This window comes from Carlito syrichta, unplaced genomic scaffold (assembly GCF_000164805.1).
Source record: "Carlito syrichta isolate Samal-C Ts95f unplaced genomic scaffold, Tarsius_syrichta-2.0.1 Scaffold308054, whole genome shotgun sequence".
In the NCBI taxonomy this organism is placed as follows: domain Eukaryota; kingdom Metazoa; phylum Chordata; class Mammalia; order Primates; family Tarsiidae; genus Carlito; species Carlito syrichta.
The window spans coordinates 111,893-134,132 of record NW_007252150.1 but is presented as its reverse complement, the minus strand read 5'-3'; the positions used below and the strand labels follow the sequence as shown (position 1 = coordinate 134,132).

Here is a 22,240-nt window from a genome sequence, read left to right as displayed (position 1 = left end):
AGGGCTACAGGAAGCCACAGAGCAAATTGTGGATTGTGGAGAAATGTCTTATGCTCCTGTCCTGGCTGGAAACAGCAGCTGTGAATTAGTTGCAAAGGGCACCTGTTTTCATCCTAGTGTTCCTGGAGGTCTCCATCCTAGAGTACCTGGAGTCTTCATCCTAGTGCCCCTGTAGGGTCTCTATTCCCATGTCCCTGGAGTTTCCACTCCAATAACCTTAATGTCCCTGGAGTTTCCATCTCAGTATCTATGGAGGTTTCCATCCCAAGGTCCCTTGAATTGCCATCCCGGTGTCCCTGGACATCTCTATCCCAGTGTCTCTGGTGGTTGCCATCCCAGGGTCCCTGGTGTCTCCATCCTGATATCCCTGAGATCTCCAACTCAGTGTCCCTGGAGTCTTCATCCCAGCATCCCTGGGGGTCCCTATTTATCTCATCCCACCATAGTCCCAGCCCAGCCCTGCTGAGAGTGATTGGATAAGCCACTCAGCCAACCTAGCTTGCCATATGGCATGATGGACAAAAACATGAAGGATTATATGAGACTTAGCAATAAAAATTCAGTTAAATTTGAATTTTAGGTAAGCAACATATTATTTTTCATCTTAAGTATGTTCCTAACATCTGGCTACTGTGAAGCAAGGGTTGTATTTTTTTATATTCTAGAGCTGTGTGTGGTACACTGTAGACACTGGATAAATAAACGGCAGAAAGAAAATGATTTGCCTTGCTTAGCTGAGTGACTCTGAGCCAGATTCAGAGCCCGATTTTCTTATTTTTAAAGTTGATGTAATAATTTCTACCCTTTTCAGCTGTTGTGAGGATTCAGTGAAATAATCCATGAAAGTGATTGTCATGTTAACAGGTAACCTGGTAAGCACACAGCCTTGGGGAAGTTCTGAAGTTCTCTCCGGGTTTTGGCATATGTGTTTCAGCAGACGGGACCTAAGGAAGAGAATCAGAATTGTACCTCCGAAGTTTCATGGGATTAGGCTCAGAAAGTTTGAGAGGAAGTGTGAGCCAGATATAAAATTTTAAAAATAACCCAGCCCTCAGATTCCTGTTTGGCAAAGCTTGACCTAGCAAGAGAGTTTAGATAACAGGTGTATATTTCAGAAATCGGTAATGGTTTAAAAATATGAGCTGTGGAAAAATAGAATGACACTCTTTATTTTTTCATAGTTAGCAGTAGACATTGTGAAACCATTTATTGGATGGTTTCACTTTATACCAGTGATACTTTATGTTCCTGAAATTGAATTCAGTTAAAGATTCTTTGCACTCTTTGATAAAGGAAGTTCATTGCGCTGCAAAAGAAAAACCTATCTTAAGGCGATTTGTGGTCACGTAGTACCGGAAGGTACTTGGATCTGAATTCATGCAATTTCTGGAAGGAGCCATACATTTACCATTTTCAAGGTGCTCATTACCTTCCATATTATTTTAAATGCATTGACATTCATAACTTGTTTTTCCCCAGCCTCTTTAAAACTTAATAACATTTGTGTTTTCAATGACAAAATTTAGGCATCTTCATTTTAGAACATGTGGAAAATACAGTGAAGCATAAAGAAAACAACATAGTTTCAGAGATAATCACAGTTAACCTTTTCAGTTATTTCCCTGCATTGACTTCTATTTATTTCTACTCTTGCGCTAATACTTTTTTTGAATGATTGTATACTTCTTTTACCCAAATCCTACTAAAATTAGTTTCCTTGGCATAAAAAAAAATTCAAAATGAAAGAATATGTTATGGCTAAGAGTTTTTTGTATAGATGATTATACAAGTAATGACAGTGATAATACTCCACATACTGGATACAAGTATACGTTTCACTGCAGATAGAATCATTGCAACAGATGCAAGAGAGGGTGATTACATTTTTATTTCCCAAATGAATTAGTTTGTCTTTAGTGTTTCAGGTTCATTCTAAGGGTGGCAAGTGATTCTATCTTGAATCACTCTGATATGTATTCTGTGCTGAATTTAAAGTGTTATTCCAAATGGCAGCTAACTCGGCTCACACACAATGCAGTGTTTGACTGCTGTTGGGGTGTTTACAAATTATCCATATTTTCAAAATGCATAGAGCCCTATAGTGCTAATGAAGATGAGTTTATTATCAAAGCATCTGTAGCAAGAGTCATTGCCCCTGAACTCTGGGAAAGGTGTGAAGGCACTCTTTGTGGCTAGTGATGTACTTTTCTTCAAAAGTGATTTTTGTTAATGAAAATTAATTTTTAACATGTGTCAGTTAAGATAATTTTTTAACATATCTCTGTTTCTATAACGTGAGTTTTCTTCAAGTTTTTTTTTTTTTTTTGCCTTTCAGTTATTTTCTTCCCATAACTTTATTTCTGGTCCTCATACTTCAACATACTTATTTTCTTCCCATAACTTTATTTCTGGTCCTCATACTTCAACATACTTCAGTGCAATATAAACATATAAACTGAAGGACACAGTCTTGTAACCAGTGTTGGTTTAATGAGAATGTTCACCTGTAAGTTGTCACACAAACACCTATGTTTCTATTTGGCCCAGTCATCTGCCATGAGTAAGGTGGTGGGATTGAGGCCCACAGATTTAATACTTGGATCAAATAATGAGTATAACTAATGACAAATAGAATGATTATGTCCTTGGAAATGTTTGATTTTAATTTTATCAGAATTACATCACAAAATAGGAACATTATTAAGATGCCAAGTGAAAAAAGAGGCACTGGGGATGTGTAAGTCTCCTTACATCTTGATCCAATGTAAGTGCCAGCCCATAGTTGCCTGAATACCTTGCACTGAACTCTTTAACTCGCCTTTACTGTGTTTCTAGATATCAGGGGATGTTTCTGTGTGTGTATATATGTATGTATGTAAATATGTATGTGTGTGTGTGTGTGTGTGTGTGTGTGTGTGTGTGTGTGTGTGTCTATACAATGAATAGTATAGATGTCTGATTAGTACCTTCATTGCTTAAAAAAAAAGGGGAAAATCTGATTGCTTCCAAGTTAGACCATGGTCTTCTTTACTATGACAACAGACAGATCAGCTGAAAAATTTTGGTTTATTATTTTCAACCATGTGTTTTGCTCATGATTTGGATCTACAAAACTAAAAAGAAAGGAAAGGTTTACTTGTCTTTGTTATGCTGAGGCTGAATTAACTTTAAGTACTCAAAACCCTTAGAAGTTAAAGATAGACACGTTAAAATGTTCAGGAGTTTATTGAAGTGGCCAGTAATTCAGGAGGCAGGTATCACCAGATCACAAGCAGTTCAACTCTCACTGGGGTATGGGAGAAGGCAAGAGAGGAAACTTCTGAAGGTGCTGTTTTGCAAGACAGAGAAAATGCATTTGATTGGCTAAAGTGGAAAGGCTCTAGCTAGAGGTTAGTCAGTGGTTTCTGATTGGCTAAACTTAAGTCTTCTTTTTCTGTTCTGTTGAGTTTTGGTTTGCTTTCACAGGAACCCAAGATGATGAAGTCTTCTCACTCTAATGGCCTCTCAATTATGTTAACAAAGCATATATTCTTATAAGACCACATTAAACAAATGACAGGCTTCTATTTAATTAGAACAAGTTCCTTCTTTCAGAATGATGTTATCATTGGTTCTAAACAAGGGGGTTATATTTTAAATTCACATAACATTTGTTTTTTTTAAAAATTGGACCATATTACTCTTTTTTTTTTCTTTTTGGTGGTTACAATTCCTATTTTGATTTGAAAGTGTTACCTTAGAATTAATCTGTTGGAGGCAGTATATAATTAGAAGGAAAGCTGGAGATGTTTATGAGATCAGCGATTCTGCTTCCAGTAGCCACACTTCTTCCTCTTTTCCAAAGGATATATTTTAGTCAAGTTTATGCGATTAAAGAGGATGCGTGCTGAATGGGATGAAATCAGCGATTAGGAGTGAATCCAAAAAGCGGTAGACCCCCATGGTGAAAGGGATCTCAGATGATGCTGATGTTGTGTTTACACTAATTATGACTTAGGACAAGCAGCTGGTGATGGCAGCGGGCCGGTGCTTTTCATTCCTGTTCTTCTTTCTTACTCTAGTCTGCCTTGAATTTTCTCCACTTTAGGGTTTCAATGTTTCCTTTCCTTCTCAGGGCTGGCCTTGATACACAAGTTGTCTTTTAAGACTCTCCTGACTTATCTCCCTCCGTCTTCCACCTATTCTCCCCTTTCTTCTCATTAGCCTATTTGATTAATTAACCCGATCTATGTTTAAAAGTCTCCTCCTTGTCTGCCAGCTTTGTTACCACTTGTCCAATATTTACCAAACATTGGTGTTTCTAAGTGTCATCTGAGGCATTTGTTCAAAATTAAGATTCCTTCGGCTGGATGTGGCCGCTCATACCTGTAATACCAGCCCTTTGAGAGACCAAGGTGGAAGGGTCTCCTGAGTCCAGGAGTCTGAGACCAGCCTAGGCAACATAGCCAGACCTCATCTCTACAAAAGTAAAGAAATTAGCAAGGTGTATTTGCACATGCCTGGAGTTGCAGCTACTGGTGGTAGGATCACTTGAGTCCAAGAGGTCAAGTCTGCAGTGAGTCAGGATGGTACCACTGCACTCTAGCCTGGGTGATCAAGTGAAAGCCTGTCTCAAAAAAAAAAAAAAAAAATTCAGGGGACCCAGAAGCGTGCACTTTTAGCAAACTGGCGGTCTAAGGGATACTCTTGGAAAAGACTTCTAACCATCGTGTTCCATCTGCTATTGAAAGAAACACAACAAATCCCTTTATTTTTTTCTCTGCTGGAGCTGAGAGATCAGCCTGGTAGAATAGTGATTTAATTAGTTGTCAACAAATAAGTGAATACAGTTGACCCTCCCTCAAGTTATGCATCTACTGATTAAACTAACCAGAGACCTAAAATATTTGGGAAAAAAAACACAACAATGCAGCAATAAATATAATACAAATAAAGCAATACAGTATGGCAACTATTTGTGTAACCTTTATGTTGTATTGTTGTCTTGGGCAGTATAAGTTATCTAGAGATGATTTAAAGTATATGGGAGGATGTACATAGGGGTTATATGCAGATACTCTCCCAGTTTATATCAAGGCCTTTAGCACTCACAGATTTTGGTAATGGAGTAGGTCCTGAAACCACTCCTAGGGACCTATAAGTAAGTAAGTAAGTAAGTAAATAAAATCTTCTCATTTCCTGGATCCCATGAATGAACCAACAAAGGGGTGTGACGATAATTGATCAGCCTCTTTTTGCATATGTGTGTGTTATAAGCTTTGCATTTTGAGAGCTGTTCTCTTAGCCGGTACCATATGGTGTGTTTCAAATTTGTTAGTTCATGTATTTATCCTTTCAAGACTCTCCATTAATCAAATATTTATTGAGCCTGCTTTATGCCAGAATGTATCTTAGGCATTGTGAACACAAAGCTGAAGCAGCTCCACTACCTGAGAAAAACCTTATAGTCCAGGGGAAGGTTTGGCAAGCAAGGGCCCCGGAGTTGGCCCCCTGTTTTTGTAAATAAAGTTTTACTGGCACACAGCCACATTTTTTCATGTGCACATCTTCTGTGGCTGCTCTTGAGCTAAAACTGCTATGGGTGACTGATTCAGACAGAGATCACAAAGGCAAAATATCTGCTATCTGACCCTTTAACAAGAACTTTGCAGATCCTGGGCTAGTGTGTATGACAGAGACAGAAGCAATTAAATTCTTCAAGGAAGACCTGAGTAAAGGCCCTGAAAATGCCAAGGATGAAGGGGTATGATGTTACTTAGAGATGAAGAGGATACACAGAGAAAGTGCTCTTCCTCTTAGGCCTTGGAGATGTGTAAGCAATCTGGCAGGCAAGAAAGAGCTGCAAAAGAAAAGTCAGAGATTCTGATGAAGCTGAAAAGAACTCAGCTTGGTGGCTCCTGTTGGTGACTGAGAAGGGAAAGTAATTGTAGATGAGACCCTGGGTGTTAGGTGGGTCAGATTATAAAAGAGCTTGTACTTCATCCTTTAGACCATTAACCCCAAAATGGGGGCAGTTATGAGGGTAACCAGAAAGGCCTTTTAAGAATGCAGATTTCCAGGCCTTTCCCCTGATCCTTTAAATGTGAATCTCTGGAATTAGCACCAGTATCTTTTTTAGTAGTGTTCTCAATACTCTGCTGGCTTTGAGGAGCCAAGGAGATGTCTAAGTCTGTGTATCTACATGCTCACATTTGCATTAGGATGATACTTCTACCACACTGTGTGCAGAATGTACTAGAGGTCAGAGAATTTGGAGGTCGGGGCACAGTTGGGGGTTGTGGATCTTGTAAGAGTGGAGACTGCCTAAACTTACACAGTGTCCGTGGAAATGGAGATGAGAAGCCAAATCTGAAAAACAGTTTAGAGCTAGGATTGAAATTATTGACAGGCAGTAGAATGGGGTGGTCGCAGGTAAGGAAGGGTCAAAAGGTGACATTAGCAGGATTTGAAATGTGGTTGGTGTTGAACATATTGGAGAAAGAGCTGTAATTCTTTGATTGCTTGAGGATACATAAGAAAAAGCTCAGATTTTACTAACTCTGAAAATAACCCAGGAAAAAAAGAAACTGCATGTGGAGATAATTTGAGGGGTGAATATTCCTGGGAAATCACAGGTTAGAGGAAACATAAGGATATTCAGTTGGCATTTTTTTTCCAAGTGAAAAATTACCTCTGTTAACTGAAAAAGAGAAAGGAACAAATCAGATACCCAATGGGCCTTCAAAAGCAGAAGTTGCAAGTTAAATTTAGAGCAATAAGTCATCATCTATAATTCTCAAAGCATGGAAATGCAAGAAATACCCAAAGCATAATAAAATGAAAATTATCAGTGTGATTATTAACAATATTGATTAATAACTTTTGACCTAGATATACTTGTAGAAAATATTTTTTCTGGGCTTATGTAATTGAGATTTACTAATAGAATTGTTCTTACATATTGTACACAATCAAAAATTCATCTTAGTTATTTCAGTCTATTTGATAAATAATAAGAGGCTATCCATTTGCTTTTGTGCCTCTTAATCTTGACATTTATTTTATTTATTTATATATATTTTTTTGTCAGAGTCTCGCTCTGTTACCCAGACTGGAGTGCAGTGGCATGCTCCTGGCCACTGCAGCCTTGACCTACTGGTCTCCGGCGATCCTTCCACCTCAGCCTTCCAAGAAGCCAGAACTACAGGTGTGCGCTACCACACCTGGCTAAGTTTTGATTTATTGTAGAGATGAGGTCTCACCAAGTTGCCCAGGTGGGTCTCGAACCTGTGGGCTCAGGCAATCTACTCACCTCGGCCTCCCAAAGTGCTGGGATTACAGGTTGAGCCACCAAGCCCAGCCAATCTTGAGATTTAAACATATAAGAATACCATCAAAGTACTGATTTCTGTTTTCATCTATTCTTTGAAAAGTTATTTCTAATAAGCCAAGACTTTTAAATGCCCTTTTGGGGATAGGGAATAAAAGAATATGATTCTGGAGAGAAGGTACTGGATACATATAGTAACAACAAAAGCTAAATGAGTTATTTTAAATTTTTATAGCCCAAAGAAAATATATTTATTAATTTTAAGGAGGGTAGAAAAACTTCTGACTTAGGAGTTAGCTAATAACATGACTATATTATACATTTGTCAACACGCTTTATATTTCAATAAAATAAAAAAATCAAAAATTGATTTAAATGTGATCTAACTAAATATAATGCTGTACTGTTTGGAACAGCTGTATAATTTTGAAATTTAATTAACCTCAAAAACTTGTGAAAAACTACATAAAAGAGACAATGTTTAGGATAGTTATTATTGCAAAAAAAAAACTGTTAGAATTTTCTTATATTCAATCAGTATAAAGAAAAGTCTTGGAAATAGCAATTACAGCTAGATTTGGTGAGCTACATGAGTTGGCTACATGATTACACTAAGTCTTTTTATGGTTATTGATATGATTGTGAAATATTTATCTTTAGCTAATTAAAATAATTTTATAGAAGCATTTTCTGTTTGAAAGGATATGATTACTATTTTCACCTAGCTTCAAAGTCAAAAATAATTTTTTAATTTTCAGGTCTATCAGTTTAGTTGAAACTTTGCTCATTATCTAGAATGTCACTATTTCCAACCCTGGGCCAGTCAGATGTTGACAACATTTTGGATGGAAACATGCAGAGAGGAAACCACGGAAAGGAAGAAGCTGGCAGTCACAGGTGGGACTAGGTTTTCTATAGATGTCAGTTCTCAGACTTACCCAAATGGTGATAGTTTGTGAGTGTATTTTTTGTCTTCGGATTGTTTCACAATCATCACCCCTTGGTCTAAACTTTTATTAAACAACCAAAAATTTTCTATCACTGCTGTTAAAATGTTTTTTTTTTTAATAGATTCACTTGCTTGTCTATTTCCATTTTCTCTTAGTACAAAATACCAACCAACCTTCCTTAATTATTCTGGTCTTTTATTCCACAGTTTTAAGCAAGACTCTAACTCATATATTCAATAAGAACTTGGAATTTTTTCTTTGATTTTATAGTCATATTCATTAGAGACCAATTGAGTTATTCTAAGAGAATGTCATTTTGAAACACCTGTCTTTCATAATTTATGGAGGTCAAAGTTAAGTTTTATAGTGTCTCTAGATGAAATGAGTCATTTAGTTAATATGCTTGTGATGGCTCAACCTTTTCTTTAATGCCAGTTGAATTTTATGACTTTACATGAAGATACAAATGAACTTCATCTATTAAGGCCCCCACTGATACCTCGGAGGATATATTGTTGTGCTTAGTGATTTGATGCTAATAGGCCACTGGGGGAAGTGATGGGACCAGGGAATGAGTTATTCAGTCCTAGAGTCAATAAGAAATCAACTCCAGTGAAGAGGGAGAAAACTCCCTCGGCTGTCTAGTGGGAAGGATGAACTGGCTTCAATATTGTCATTTTGCGTCTGCCAAATTTAATAGCTTTGTGACTTCAATTATTCAGTCTTTTGAATCTGTGTATTCCTCATATCTTATTACCCCCTAAAAAGAATATGGTTTATTGCATCCAAATGTGCAATGTCACATTTTATTCTAAGACATTTGACAAAAAAAAGTAGATCTATACTAAGGGAAGAAAAACTTATATTTTTATTTACTGTAGCCATAAAACCCAACTGTTACACCTTGCTAAACTCTTGCTTTGTACATCTGGGATGAGAGGAGAAAAATGGAAACAGCATCTCTCCTCTAAGCGATACAATTAATACATTCTAAGAATCTAATCTCTTAACCTCTTGCACCACTGCTATTTTCCCTGAGGAATGGCAATATTCCTTATTACTACTTATTTACAGTTAAGGGTGTTATGAAGATTAATGAGACCACTTAAATGCTTTGGGTTACTCAAAGCATGGCCCTATTAGAGGAACAGACCCTATGTGCAACATTTGGTTAGCATTCCCAGTTGGCTGGGAGCCAGGAGCATTACTCCTTCACGCTAGAAAGGCTGGTGGCCTTTTTTGTGAACTCCACGTATATTGTTTTCCCTCCTCTGTTCTCTCACTATTGCAAGATAAAATGATCGCCTCTTTTGTAATACCTTGGAGAACCACTATTCACAGGGTCCCATCTATCTTACTTTAGTGTGTGAGTGGCCCAACATCTGGGAATATCAATTTTTTATTCACTTTAGAAGATTTTCTTTCTTTCTGTAACCTTTCACTTCGTAGGTCGTTGACCTAAACTGTGATAGATCAAGCTGTCTTGAGAGATTTTAGGTCCCTCCTGTTGCGAGCTGGATAGGAATGTATTTTTTAAAAAGTACATTTGGAGTTGTATTTGGAGCCTAGCCATTTGAGGAAAGGGGTGTGAGAACAGTAGAATCCACACTCTGTTTTGTCAAATTCTTAGGTACTAGGGAGGTATTTGGGAACTTCCATAGATGTTTCATTTATGGCTTATCTTTTAAAATATTTGTAAAATAGTTGAAAATTATAATAGATAAAGTTGATACTAAAATGTACATCCAGCAAGGCATTGGGTTTTATGTAGTTGTTTATTAAACAAATATTTAAAAGCACCTATAACTCTGTGCCTAAAGAATCAAATACATTTTTTTAAATGGCAACAAAAAAGTAACCAACAAACAGGCTTTGACGTAGACATTAAATAGATGTTGAGGCTATATAAGACAGTAAAAATATCCTGATAACTGCAGTTTTAAAATTTTTAGGAAAGTTTTATTAGCTGAATAAGTACTTATACATAAGTACTTATCAAATAAATTTATACTATTAAAAAATTATTTTACCTATTTTATATGTTGAGGTTTCATTTCAGATTATTTTAAAATAAGTCACTCAATTGTGAAAAATTAAAAGCAGAGGGAAAGTGCTTCTCAGAAATTTATCGAAATTTGTCATGATAAAACGTTTTTTGTTAGATGACCACTTATTCATCCAACTCTGTTAGGCATTGTGTATATCCAAAATGTTCATAGTCTTTTAGGAATTTGTGTTATTTAAACAAATTGACACATTGTATAGTTTAGCTCCCTCATTTTATAAACGGAAAAGTAGGGCCACTCTTTAAGTATTTTTCCCAAATTACAAGGGAAAAAAGAGAGGCCATTTCACCAGCTATACCAGTAGGCACAAGCTGTTGTCTTCATGAAGAGACAAATGTGCCAGCCAGATCTTGGTCCCTAATCTGATTGCCTAGAGTCAATAGTTTATTAGCATCATGATGACTTGTCTGAAAATGATTTGTAAATGTTCTAGTAAATGAACAGCGAAAATATGAAATAATTGTACTGTGTGTGTGTATATGTGCTTTGTTGGATCAGGTGAAATCTAGAAGGTTGCTATTGAACGACTAATTGGTAAGGCCATGGGGCATAATGGGACAAGAGACATCAAGACTTGGGGGGTTTGCTTTTAATTCTAGGACTTTTCTAAATCTCATAATCTTGGAAAAGTCACAATGCACCTCTTTTTAAGAAAAATTTTATTTTTTTCCGAGACAGAATCTTACTTAGTTACCCAGTCTGGAGGGCAGAGGCATGATCACAGCTCACTCCAGCCTCAACCTTCCGCCTCAGTCTGCACCAGAATACCTGACTAATGTTTTAATTTTTTATAGAGATGAGGTCTTGCCATGCTGTTTAGGCTGGTCTTGAACTTCTTGGCTTAAGTGATCCTTTTGCTTTGGCCTCTCAAAGTGCTGAGATTATAGGTGTGAGCCGCTAGACCCAGTCTACACATTGCATCTCTTAATGAAAAGTTTTCTTATCTACAAATGAAGGGGTATATAGTCTTTAATGACAGCTTAACTCTAGAATCCTTGGATTCTATGACCTTTTTGGATTTAAAAAATGAGAATGAGTTTAAAAAGTCACCAACTTGTATCTTGTAACCCAGAAAATACTGCCAAAGGAAAAAGTTCAAATTTTATTTGGTTCATGTCTTCTCTGGGATGTTGGGCATGGTGATGGTGGTGGTGGTGGTGATGATAGTAGCTCATAATAATTGTGATATTTTTCCTAGTAAGCATTCTCCTCTTCTCTGTCCCTTTCTTTCACCCACTGAATGACTCTGCCATATTGATTTGTTATTAGTGATGGCATGGTTTGGATGGCATAGTTCTCAGGTATTTGGGAGGAGAAGTAGATGGTTGAAATCCTCTGGTGATGCTTCTGGAGAGATGAGGTACCTTTACGGCCCTTGGGCACTGAGAAGCAGAAAAATAATGGTCAGAAGAGTTGTATTTGCTTGTGGAGGTGTTGATTGACTGTGGCATATTTTGTCTTCCATGGGACACACCTGCAAACACCCCAGGAGTTGTGGACAATGATATTTATACTTCTGACCCCTTCCCCAATTAGAGAGAGGACTTTGCACTTTTATCTCCAGTTGTCCTGTCCAGAGCTCTACAGAGCATCTTGGATACTGCCATTCTCTTTCCTCAGTGGCCTGAGGGCACTTACCATTCTACTTTTGTATATGAAGACTTTTTCAAGAAAGTTCTCAGAGACAGATACTATTGTGTAAACACGTCTATGCACGTGTGTGTGTGTGTGTGAGAGAGAGAGAGAGAGAGAAAGAGAGAGGAAACGAACCTTAGGATATCAGCCTAGTACTTAAGTAATTCATTGATTATACATGTGATCGGTTTCTTTTATTGTAAATATTTACAGAAAAAGTCTTAAAATTGACAGTGGGCTGAAAAAAAGAGTGAGATAACTTAGTTCCAGGATCAGTGATGAGATAAACAATGTTGTCTCCTTTTCTAAAAACCCAACAGCACCATCACCAACCCCGATGACAACATTCCCAACAGGTGAACTGGCAGGGATAATTATGCCAATACCCTGGGATTCCTGGAAGACAGATTTTCCCTTCCTTTCCCTGTGCAATGGAGAATATGCTTAGAATTTCAATGTGTCTGACAATTTAAACATTTTTCACAAACTAACTAGAAGTTGCAAACATGATTCTAAGTGTTTTCTTTAGATTTAAACCTCACAACAACCCTTGGAGATAGGTATGGTTATGAGCCCCATTTTACAGATGAGAAGACTAAGGCATAGAGTGGCTTAGCTTCCTTCCTGAGATTGTGTGTTGGCAGAACTCTAGCTTTTGCATGAATATTCTTAACCACCAGGTAACACTGCCTCTCACAGGAGATGAGCAGCCCCTTGAAGCCAGAAAACTAAGTGGGAAATGGTGTGAGGGTAGGGAGTTCATGATGCCCCTGGTGTCATTGTAAGCTCTTTCTCTGAGAGACTTATGCAGGTGTGTGTGTAGATTTTCAGTTTCCTTTAGAGGAGAATGCTGGTTTCTATGTCACATCAGGTGAGAGGCCGGCATATCTTGAAATTCTAGCCCGCCTCCAACAAGGCTTACCTTGGCAGCTTTTGCTATACTCTTCCACACGCGATCTGAGTTCATATTCATTCCCCTGCAGGTGGCATTTCTGTTGGAGACTTTGCCTGGTCATGGTGCCAACTAAATAAAAATAGACCCTCCCGAGATATTCTCTCCCCTCAAAGACATCCTTAATCTGGTTCTGCACAGAGAACTATGACTCAACTGTAACAAGAGACAGGAAAGTTGTGAAGTTTTCCTCAGATGGCTTTGTGGTAGAGATGGCATGTGCCAATGAGTGCTTCTGGAAGCTCCTCTGGCAGTGTATCAGAGGTTAAATTGGAGAGGCAGAAAGAGTGTGGTGAACAGGTTATTGTAGTGGTTTGGAGGAGGCAGTTTTTACTAAGTGCTGAATGGCAGTACCCCTATGGTAAGCAGCCAACTGTTAGAAACCTGAGTGCCCAGGAGGTGATATCTGGGACCATCCCCAAAGCAAATTTAGTCCCGGTTCATCTTGCCACTGCATGTATACATGCGCTATGAATATCAGTTTCCATGGTGCTGTGTGGTCTCTTGCTCTATCCGCAACCATTGGGATATTTCTTGGTTCTCTCAAGGTTATGCCCTTGGGCTGTCTTGGCTGTCATTTGTCAGTTCTACCAGGACATTGTGTTCAGCACTTATATCTACCCTTGCTACAATGGTGAAAATAATCTGCGTTTGCTTTACTGGTGTTAGAAAATTTCTGTCTTAGTGCCATAGAAGTAACCTTGAATCTACCCATCGTAACAATACCCTTGGCTTCTTGGATATCCCTCCCTGAGCTCATTTGTGTTTTAGCGTCTGCTTTCCATCATGAGCCAATGTCTTCCTGCCATTATTGTCCATGTCTAGGCTGACTTTCTCCTCCCTTCCTTCTTGGCTGCTGCCCCAACCTCCCATCTCCATGGTGGTGAGGAGGCACTTGTGATTTCAATTAGAGGTCAGAAAAAAAAAAAAAGAGAAAGAAATCCCATAATGAGGAAGGCCAATTAACTGTTTCTAAAAGTGACAAGAATATAGTCTAAGGCCTGATGTAACTAACTTTTACGTTTTTCTTTTCCTCATGTTTGATGATCTCAGTTGCATATTTCACTGTCTTCCTCTTCACTGTTGAAAAATGGAAAGTTTGTTTTCTTTGATTTTCTGTTTTACACTTGGGCAGCAGTGCTGACTCTTCCAAAGTCTTGATGGCATCAGTTTTGGGGGATGCAGTCTGACAAGTTATGTTTCTAAACTTAATACACTCTGAATCCATCCAACAAAGTAGAGTACTGTGAGACTCAGACCACGGGTTAAATTGAAGATGTTAATTATGAAACATGGTGAATGTGATGAGTAAAAATGAAGCGTCACTAAGATTGACTTTATATGATCTTACTTACGTTAAATTCAGTTTCAGAATGGAATGTCTACGTCCTCTTGTCTATTTCATATAGACCAGTTGGTGACGTACCTCACACACACACACACGTACACACACACACATACACATCACTTTTATGTATCTCACCAGTCTCTGGTGTGCATCTGTTGACACCTGGAATACCTCTTTGTACTCTGAGGTATAAGAAAAACTGTGCTAAACATGTTTTTAGCAGAAAGCTGCCTCTGCAGTCAAAATCATTACTTTTTCTCCCTTTGTTCTTGAAATTTTTATAAACTGTAACTTCTCTGGATCTATTAAAAATAAATCTGCTCTTTTTTTGTATTTTTTAGAAACTACCTCTTCAGGTTACAGCTTGAGGATCTGTCTCTTATCCAGGTAGGTGCAATTTATTTTTCTGAAGTTTTCATTTTCCATCCCAATTAATTCACTGTTTGAGGGGATGAAGACAGATGTATGTAAAGGAACTAATCAACGCAGAGCAGGGGTTCATGTCCTCAGCAAGTCAGGCCACAGGACTACGGCTGCCCTGTTGGATATGAGTCACCACCTTCTTTAATTCCTAATTAGCCTTTTCCTCCTGCCTTGTGGTCCTCTTAGTTTCATGGCTACATTCCTAATATACTCTTCCTCAGATGATAGACAATTCAAGGAACATTACCTGAAAACTGGGAGGATTTCTTTCCCCTCAGTTAAAGTAATCATTGGTTATTTAGTTTAATGCATTCAGCTATCATATTCTTGTAAAACAACTTTGTTTTCTCTTTATCACATATAATTACATAAATATGAATGTATGGATTAGAAGCCACAAATAGCAAAGGATACTTGATAATAGATATAAATGCAATTTACCCACTCATGTCATTGCAGTTTGGAGAATGAACCTGAAATCCTTATGCTTATGGAATATTCAATTTAGTAGCAGGTGTGAGTCACAAAACCTCACTTTGCCCTCTAGTATTTTAGGAGGGGTACAATGATCAGGATCTCCTAGAGAAGAAAAGAGTTAAGACACAAATATCTCTCTCACCAAGATTCTGGAACTCTCTGAGGAATATGCCAGAATCCTTGGACTTTGTATTGTTTGGGAAAAAGTTTTTTAACCAATTTAATGTTGTTTCTTTTGCCAGTCTCTAACAGGTGATTGGAAAGAAGTTGTATTATTTTATTATCTCTGTTATGCTGGTACTTGTAAGCATCCAAGAAACTTTAGAGCTAGATTTTAATATTAGTTCTTTTACTCACCAGGGTCTTAAAATAATCCAATCCCACAAGTGAAGCGAATACTGGTAGTAAGCAAGGGTCTTGAGGACACATAGACCTGTACTTGTGATCTAGTTCCATGACTCTTAGCAATTGTTGGTTTCCTCATCTGTGAAATGATTACACATCACTATCAATCACATAATATCATGGTGAAAATTGAGACATACAAAAGAGATAAAGCATAGTAATTTGTCAACAGATGTTTATTGTTTTCAATTTTTAATGTGATAAAAGTAAATAATTCTCTATCATAATAATAATGTTACATTTGGCAATGAATTGTCTTTCTACTGAAATTTAGTGCATACCCAAAGTCTTTAAATGAGTTGATTGATTGGTCAGATTATGAATTTATTAATAAGAAATAAGAATGATCAGCAATTTGAAGACATAATGTTAAGTAAAATAAGCCAGGCACAGAATGACAAATACAGCTTGGTCTCACTTAGATGTGGAATCTACAGAAGACAAACTCTTAAAAGCAGAGTGTAGACTGGTGGTTCCCAGAGAATTGGGAGGTGGGGGAGGTAATGGGAGATGTTGGTCAAAGGATACAAAATTCCAATTAGGAGAGGAGGAATACATTCAAGAGATTCATTGTAGGGCATGATGACTACTACAGCTAATAAAAATAACAGTGTATTGTATTCCTGAAAATTGCTAAGAGAGTAGATTTTGAATGATCTCATGACAAAAAATTATAAGATAATGCCCATGCAAATTAGCTTACTTTAGCCATTCCACAAGGCGTAGATATATCAAAACATCATGCTGTGCATTATCAATATGTACAATTTTTAGTGATCAATTAAAAATGAAAATGATCAACAATTTAATCAAAATATAATTTTAAAGACTGTTTAGATAATATTTTATAAAAAAACATGTAGAAACCATATGTTATGCTCATTTTGATGCTTATGGTATAATACACTGCTTGGCATATCGTATGTGTCAAAAAGTGGACTGCATAGATTTTTGTATTCACAAATATATGTTTTCATTTACACATTCATTTGTTTCCTAATTTCTTAGCTCTGTTGGCAGATGAGAGGATCTAGAAGATTTATCATTCCAGTAGCAAACACAATATAAAGTACTTGGTTTCTAAATATAATTCTCCACTATAGGGAAACAGCATTTCTTGGAGAAGTGGCTGATTTCAGAGCTGGACAGGGACCTAGATGAGAGTGGAAGATAGTTTTGCTTCATAAATTAAGGAAATACTCTAAAAATGATGAAGGTGTCTTAAAAGGACTTGGGAACTAGCTTCAAGTGAACTTACTGAAGAAATCTGGGACAATTTGATGGTTGAAATAAATATTGATAATAGCAGATTATAACAGGTTTAATAAAGCAAGAATCAATGAGTGTATACTAACAAAAATAAATGAGTAAACAAATGAAGTAAGAGGAGATACTCTTTCTTACTACAACTAATGAATATTGAAAGAAAGCTTTAATTAGAAAACTATGATTTGGCAACCATTACACTAGAAATTGATTTAGACAAAAATAAGCAACAAATGCTAAACTTTATCGGTCAGTGTTTGATGATGGCAAGGATGTTTATATAGTCTTATAGTACTTGCCTATTTCATACTTATTAATACAAGAGGAAAAATAGTAACTTGTGAAGAAACCAGGCAAATATTCCATAATTAAATAAATACATAAATATTCCATAGTTGAAGGTACCTTCAGCAATGGGGCAGAGTCTAGTGATTTGATTCACTGAGAAGAACATAGCACAATTTCCATGACATTTCAGCCAAAAATTATGACCAAAATTATAACCAGTTACCTTATCATGAGGAACCATTAGATAAACTGAGGGACATCTTACAAAAAATTAAAATCTACTCTTCAAATATCAAAAAATCATGAAATATATGAAAAGGAATGAAGAGTTATTCTATCATAAAGTGAACAAATAGATGTGATCAGCAGATGCAACACTGGATCAAAATTGTAACTTGGAACAACTATAAAAATTTGAACGTTTATAGCTGAGATAGTAGAAATGTATTATTAATTTGCTGATTTTTGATAACCCTGTAAAGTGGTTACATAGGAGAATGTCTTTGTTCTTTGAAAGAACCTACTATGATATATTTGAGGAAAGGATATCATTTCTGCAACTTCTTCCTAAATGACTTTAAAAAGTATATAATATGTATATTTATATACATATATGCATGTATATATATATATTTTTATATATGCAGATACTACATGCAAGTGCAAAGGGAAAAACACAAAAAGAAATAAAAAATAAAATGAAATAAAAAGAAATAAAGCAAATGTGATGCAATGTTAACAGGGGAATCTAAGTGAAGGGTTTATGAGAGCCCATTGTGATATTCTTGAGAATTTTCTTGACATTATAGCAAAATAAATAGACATAAAAAGCAGAGAGCTGCATTGCCATTAACAAACATGTATATGATCCTGTTGTGAGGAGATGGAAACTAAATGTACTTTTCCCTTCACTGCTTCCCTTTGTCCTGGCTGCCTTTGGTGAGAATTAGGTTTGACTATTGACAGAATTGATGTGCTCTTACTAAAGTATGGAAGGCCCATTATCATCACCACCTGCCGAGAGCCTAGTCTGCTGACAGGGACAAGCCAGGAGATAGTGACCTTTTGAATGGTGGCTTTGAAAGCACAGCCTTGATCTCAGATGTCAAACATCACTGTACCATTGGTGCAAACCAGGGCAACTCTTCTTTATTTCTGGTCTCTGGATATGTGTACATGGTTCTGTACCCTACTGTTTACTTAGCCTGAAGAGAGAGAAAGCAGGAAATTCTTTATGACACACTTTAATTTTTATTACATGTCTCCAGGAAAGAGGTCTTGTTGATTTCTATGAATGTTTTATTTTAATTTAAATGACTGTTTCCAAGGGTAACACAAAGGAATAAGCACATTGGTAAACAAAGGACTGCACTGGTCTTGTAAACAGGACTGTCTGATAGAAAAGTAATGTGAGCCACATAGGTCATTTAAGATTACCTGGTAGTCACATTGAAAAAAGTATAAAGAGGTGGGGAAATTTACTTTTAATAATACTCTACTGACCTCATTATATTCAAAATAGTGCCATTTCAAGACATTACAAGAAATTAATGATATGTTGCACTTCATTTTTTTTCTGTATTATGTCTTCACCCTCCAGTGTGTATTTTACTCTTCCAGCACATTTAGATGTGGACTAGCCAGGACACACGTGTTCCTGGTAGCTGGTGTTGCCTGATTGGACAGTGCAGTTGTAGAAAATGAATGGCAGAGCGTTTATGAATGTTATGCCTTCTGTTACATCATAGAAGTATTATTTTCCACCTTGACTTGTGAGGATTGATTTGTATATCTCAGACTAATAATTTTCTTCTTCCCTTACTCTCTAAAGATGGGAAAGTATTGTTTAAATGTGGAAAATGAGAAAACTGAGATCAAGATGGACAACCAATTTCAAGAAAAGTAGAAAGAATGAAAATTGATTGAGGTTCAACAACAATCTTGATTTAGCACTGGGCAAGGCTTCCTTTGATTTTACTCTCTGTGGGACACTAGGGTCCACCTCTACGTATTGGCTTGCATCCCTGGGTCTCCCCATCTCCTGGGAGCACTTCCTACTGTGTCTGCTGCATATCCTTTCACAAACTATGGGCTGTTTCCCACCTATAAGCATTTGCCCTTGCTGTCCCCTCTTAAACACCTTTACTTCATCTTGTCTTCTTCTTTAATGGAGAAAAAGACAGTCAGTCTTTGAGTTTTCCTTAAGATATCACCACTTTGTAACTCATCCTGTGCCTCGTTGGCTGATGACCCTCTGAAGCATTTCATGACCTTTATTTCATAGCCTTTGTTTATAACTAGTACTTACTGCCTTATACTAAAATTCACTCTGTGTGTTGTGAAGTATGTTTTATTACTCTTTGACCAGTATTAGATTAGATCGTTAGATTAGCTTACCTGGTAGGTGGTAAAGCCAAAACAAATGCCTGTACAAGTTTTAATCCCTTGGTATTGAATAATATGTTTACTCTTTCCTAATCTTTTTTGAACTGAACATTGATGAAATGTTTTTGCTCCTAAATTTAAGGAAAAAAAAAAAAAAAAGAACTGTAAAGAGAGGTTAGAGCCTTAAGAAACGAGGCATCCTAAAACACACACATGTGCATACTCTCACCCCAGAGAATGATTCTAGGACAATACAGGCAGTTCCTGACTCTGATATGTTCACTCATTACAAGTCAATCAACTGTCTTCTCCATACTGCTCTTTCTCAAATTCTTCACCTGCCTTGACGTTGGTTTAGCAACAGTGATGAGATCGCAGGTGTTGAACACTGTTTCGTTGTTTTCTTCCATTTTGTGATCCCCATGGAGACCTCATACATCCTCTCCTGTCAACTACCATGGAATCCCATTTAATACTCCAGGTCCAGCAGTTAGCACATTTCCCGGCTGTAGAAGGAGGACTGTGGACACCCCTTCCCTTAGTGCATACTTCCTATTTTCCCTTCCTTAGGTCAAGGTGAGCACCATCTTACTTGTTCATCGAAGCACAGTCATGCACGGTGGCTCACAGCACCCCCCATCTTTATTTTTTGAGTCAGAATCTCATTCTGCTTGTTGTGCAAGCTGGAGTGTGGTGGCATGCTCACGGCTACCACAGCCTCGACCTGCTGGGCTCAGGCAATCCTTCCACCTCTACCTTCCATGTAGCTGAGACTACAGGTTCATGCCACCACACCCAGCTAATTTTTTTATTAATTGTAGAGACGAATCCTTACCATGTTGCCCAGGTTGGTCTTGAACTCCTGGGCTCAGGCAATCCTCTCACTCTGGCCTCCCAAAGTGCTGGGATTACAGGTGTGAGCCACCGTGCCTGGCCAATTCTAATCTTTTGGGAAGCCAAGGCAAGAGAATTGCTTGAGCCTAGGAATTTGAGACCATCCTAGGCAACATAGTTGAACTTCATCTCTTCAAAAATAAAAATATTGATTGGGTGTGGTGGTGGTGCCTATAGTCCCAACTATTTGGAAAGGATTGTGTGAGCTCAGAAGGTAGAGTCTACAATGTGCCTTTATCATGTCATTGTCTTCCAGCCTGGGTAACAGTGAGACCCCAGTGAGAAAAATGAACCATGCTGAAATTCAGTGGTGAGAAAAATGTACTTTTGTTGGGTGGCTTTGAGTGAGAAAATTCTTTGTGAGGTCAGATTGCCTAGTAAATCTGATGAAATCAACAGAACTCCAAATCAGAGGTCTCTTTCCTTTTGCCAAGAGAATCTTGTCTTCCTAGTATATCCCTACTGCAGTTGCTAAATGTGAAGATTTGAGCAGGGATTGGGTTGCAATTACTCTGTTACCCTGAGTGTACATCATCTGTTTGACATAAATCTCTTGGCATCACCAAACAGATATTCACATATGAGTATACCATGAAATAAAATGGTTGATTTGGAACATTTCTGATGAATTTCAAGCAGGCATGCCTTCATATGTCAAAGAGAAAGACCCAGCATTGTTTTTTGTTTAAGGAAATAAAACCTGTTTTAACCTGTTTTTCACCAGTGACTAGAGAATCAAATATTAATATGATGTCATTTATAAGGCACCTTTCCACTCAGAGGCTGTGGTGAATTTCTCTGCAACTGACCATGCTGACATTTAGCTGTACCATATTGAAAACCAATGCTGTTATAAGCAACCAATGACCATTGCCTTGCTAGACTCTGGTGTGGCCATGTGGTTTTTGAGTTATGGCTGTTGCCATGCTTCCTGACTTTGGTTCCCTCCCCCACCTTGGGGAAGTGACTCTCCTTTCTCCTTTCTCTTTCTCTCTCTAATTTACTTTAAAATAAACTTTTCTTTCTTAAAAAAAAAAAAAAAAAAAGAAAACCAATGCTTTTCAGGCATAGTGATAGTTGACCATTACATGTCTCTCTTACTTCATGTCATAACAGAATCAAATCTTCAGCGCCACTTTTCTTCTTGCCTTGATTGTGGAAGTTATTTTATGAGAAAAAAGCTTTTTGAAAAATACAGAAATGCTGTGGGCCTCAAGATTAATTCACAACATTTGCCCATCTGGGATCCTACCACAGGTGGCCGGAGGTAGCCACTGGTTGAACAGAGTTCGAAGATCACAAAGGGGCTGCAGCTCATTTAACCTCACTGTCTTTCGAACATTCTTTTGGGAAATAGTTCAAGACCCATTTTTATATTGTTTTGTGACTAAGGGAAAGAAATTCACAGGTTGTTTCTCACTTACAACTGCTGGAATAAGCAGAAAAATTGAAATCTGTCTTCCAATTTGCCACCCACCTCTCTATGATTTCTAAATTGAAAACTGTTAAATCTCTCTGACTATGTGATCAATATTGGTAGAGAATTCTTTCAAAAGTTAAAGCAGATATTAACTCTCCCCTCCCCCCAATCTACCTTTGTTTGGGGAATTGAAATTCAACCTGAGTCAATTTCTAGATCAGCTGTTCTCAACTGGGTATCGTTTTACCTCCTGGGAATATTTGGTAATATCTGGGAACATTTATGTTTATTTTGTTTGTTTTGTTTTATTTTTTGAGTTGGAGTCTCACTCTGTCGCCTAGACTGGAGTGCAGTGGCCGCTCCCGGCCACCGCAGCCTCGACCTGCTGGGCTCCGGCGATCCTTCCGCCTCAGCCTTCCGAG

At 37.5% G+C, this 22,240-nt stretch overlaps 1 protein-coding gene across 1 annotated transcript in view; it reads left to right on the top strand.

Annotated features, from left to right (window-relative positions):
• LOC103267212 (semaphorin-5A-like) overlaps positions 1-22,240 on the top strand; it is a gene marked incomplete at its 3' end in the record, with an annotated part of 229,540 nt that overhangs the window by 101,876 nt on the left and 105,424 nt on the right. The window contains exon 4 of the mRNA XM_008064817.2: positions 14,602-14,647. Coding sequence (XP_008063008.1) covers positions 14,602-14,647 — 46 coding nt within the window. The remainder of the gene's footprint in view (positions 1-14,601; positions 14,648-22,240) is intronic.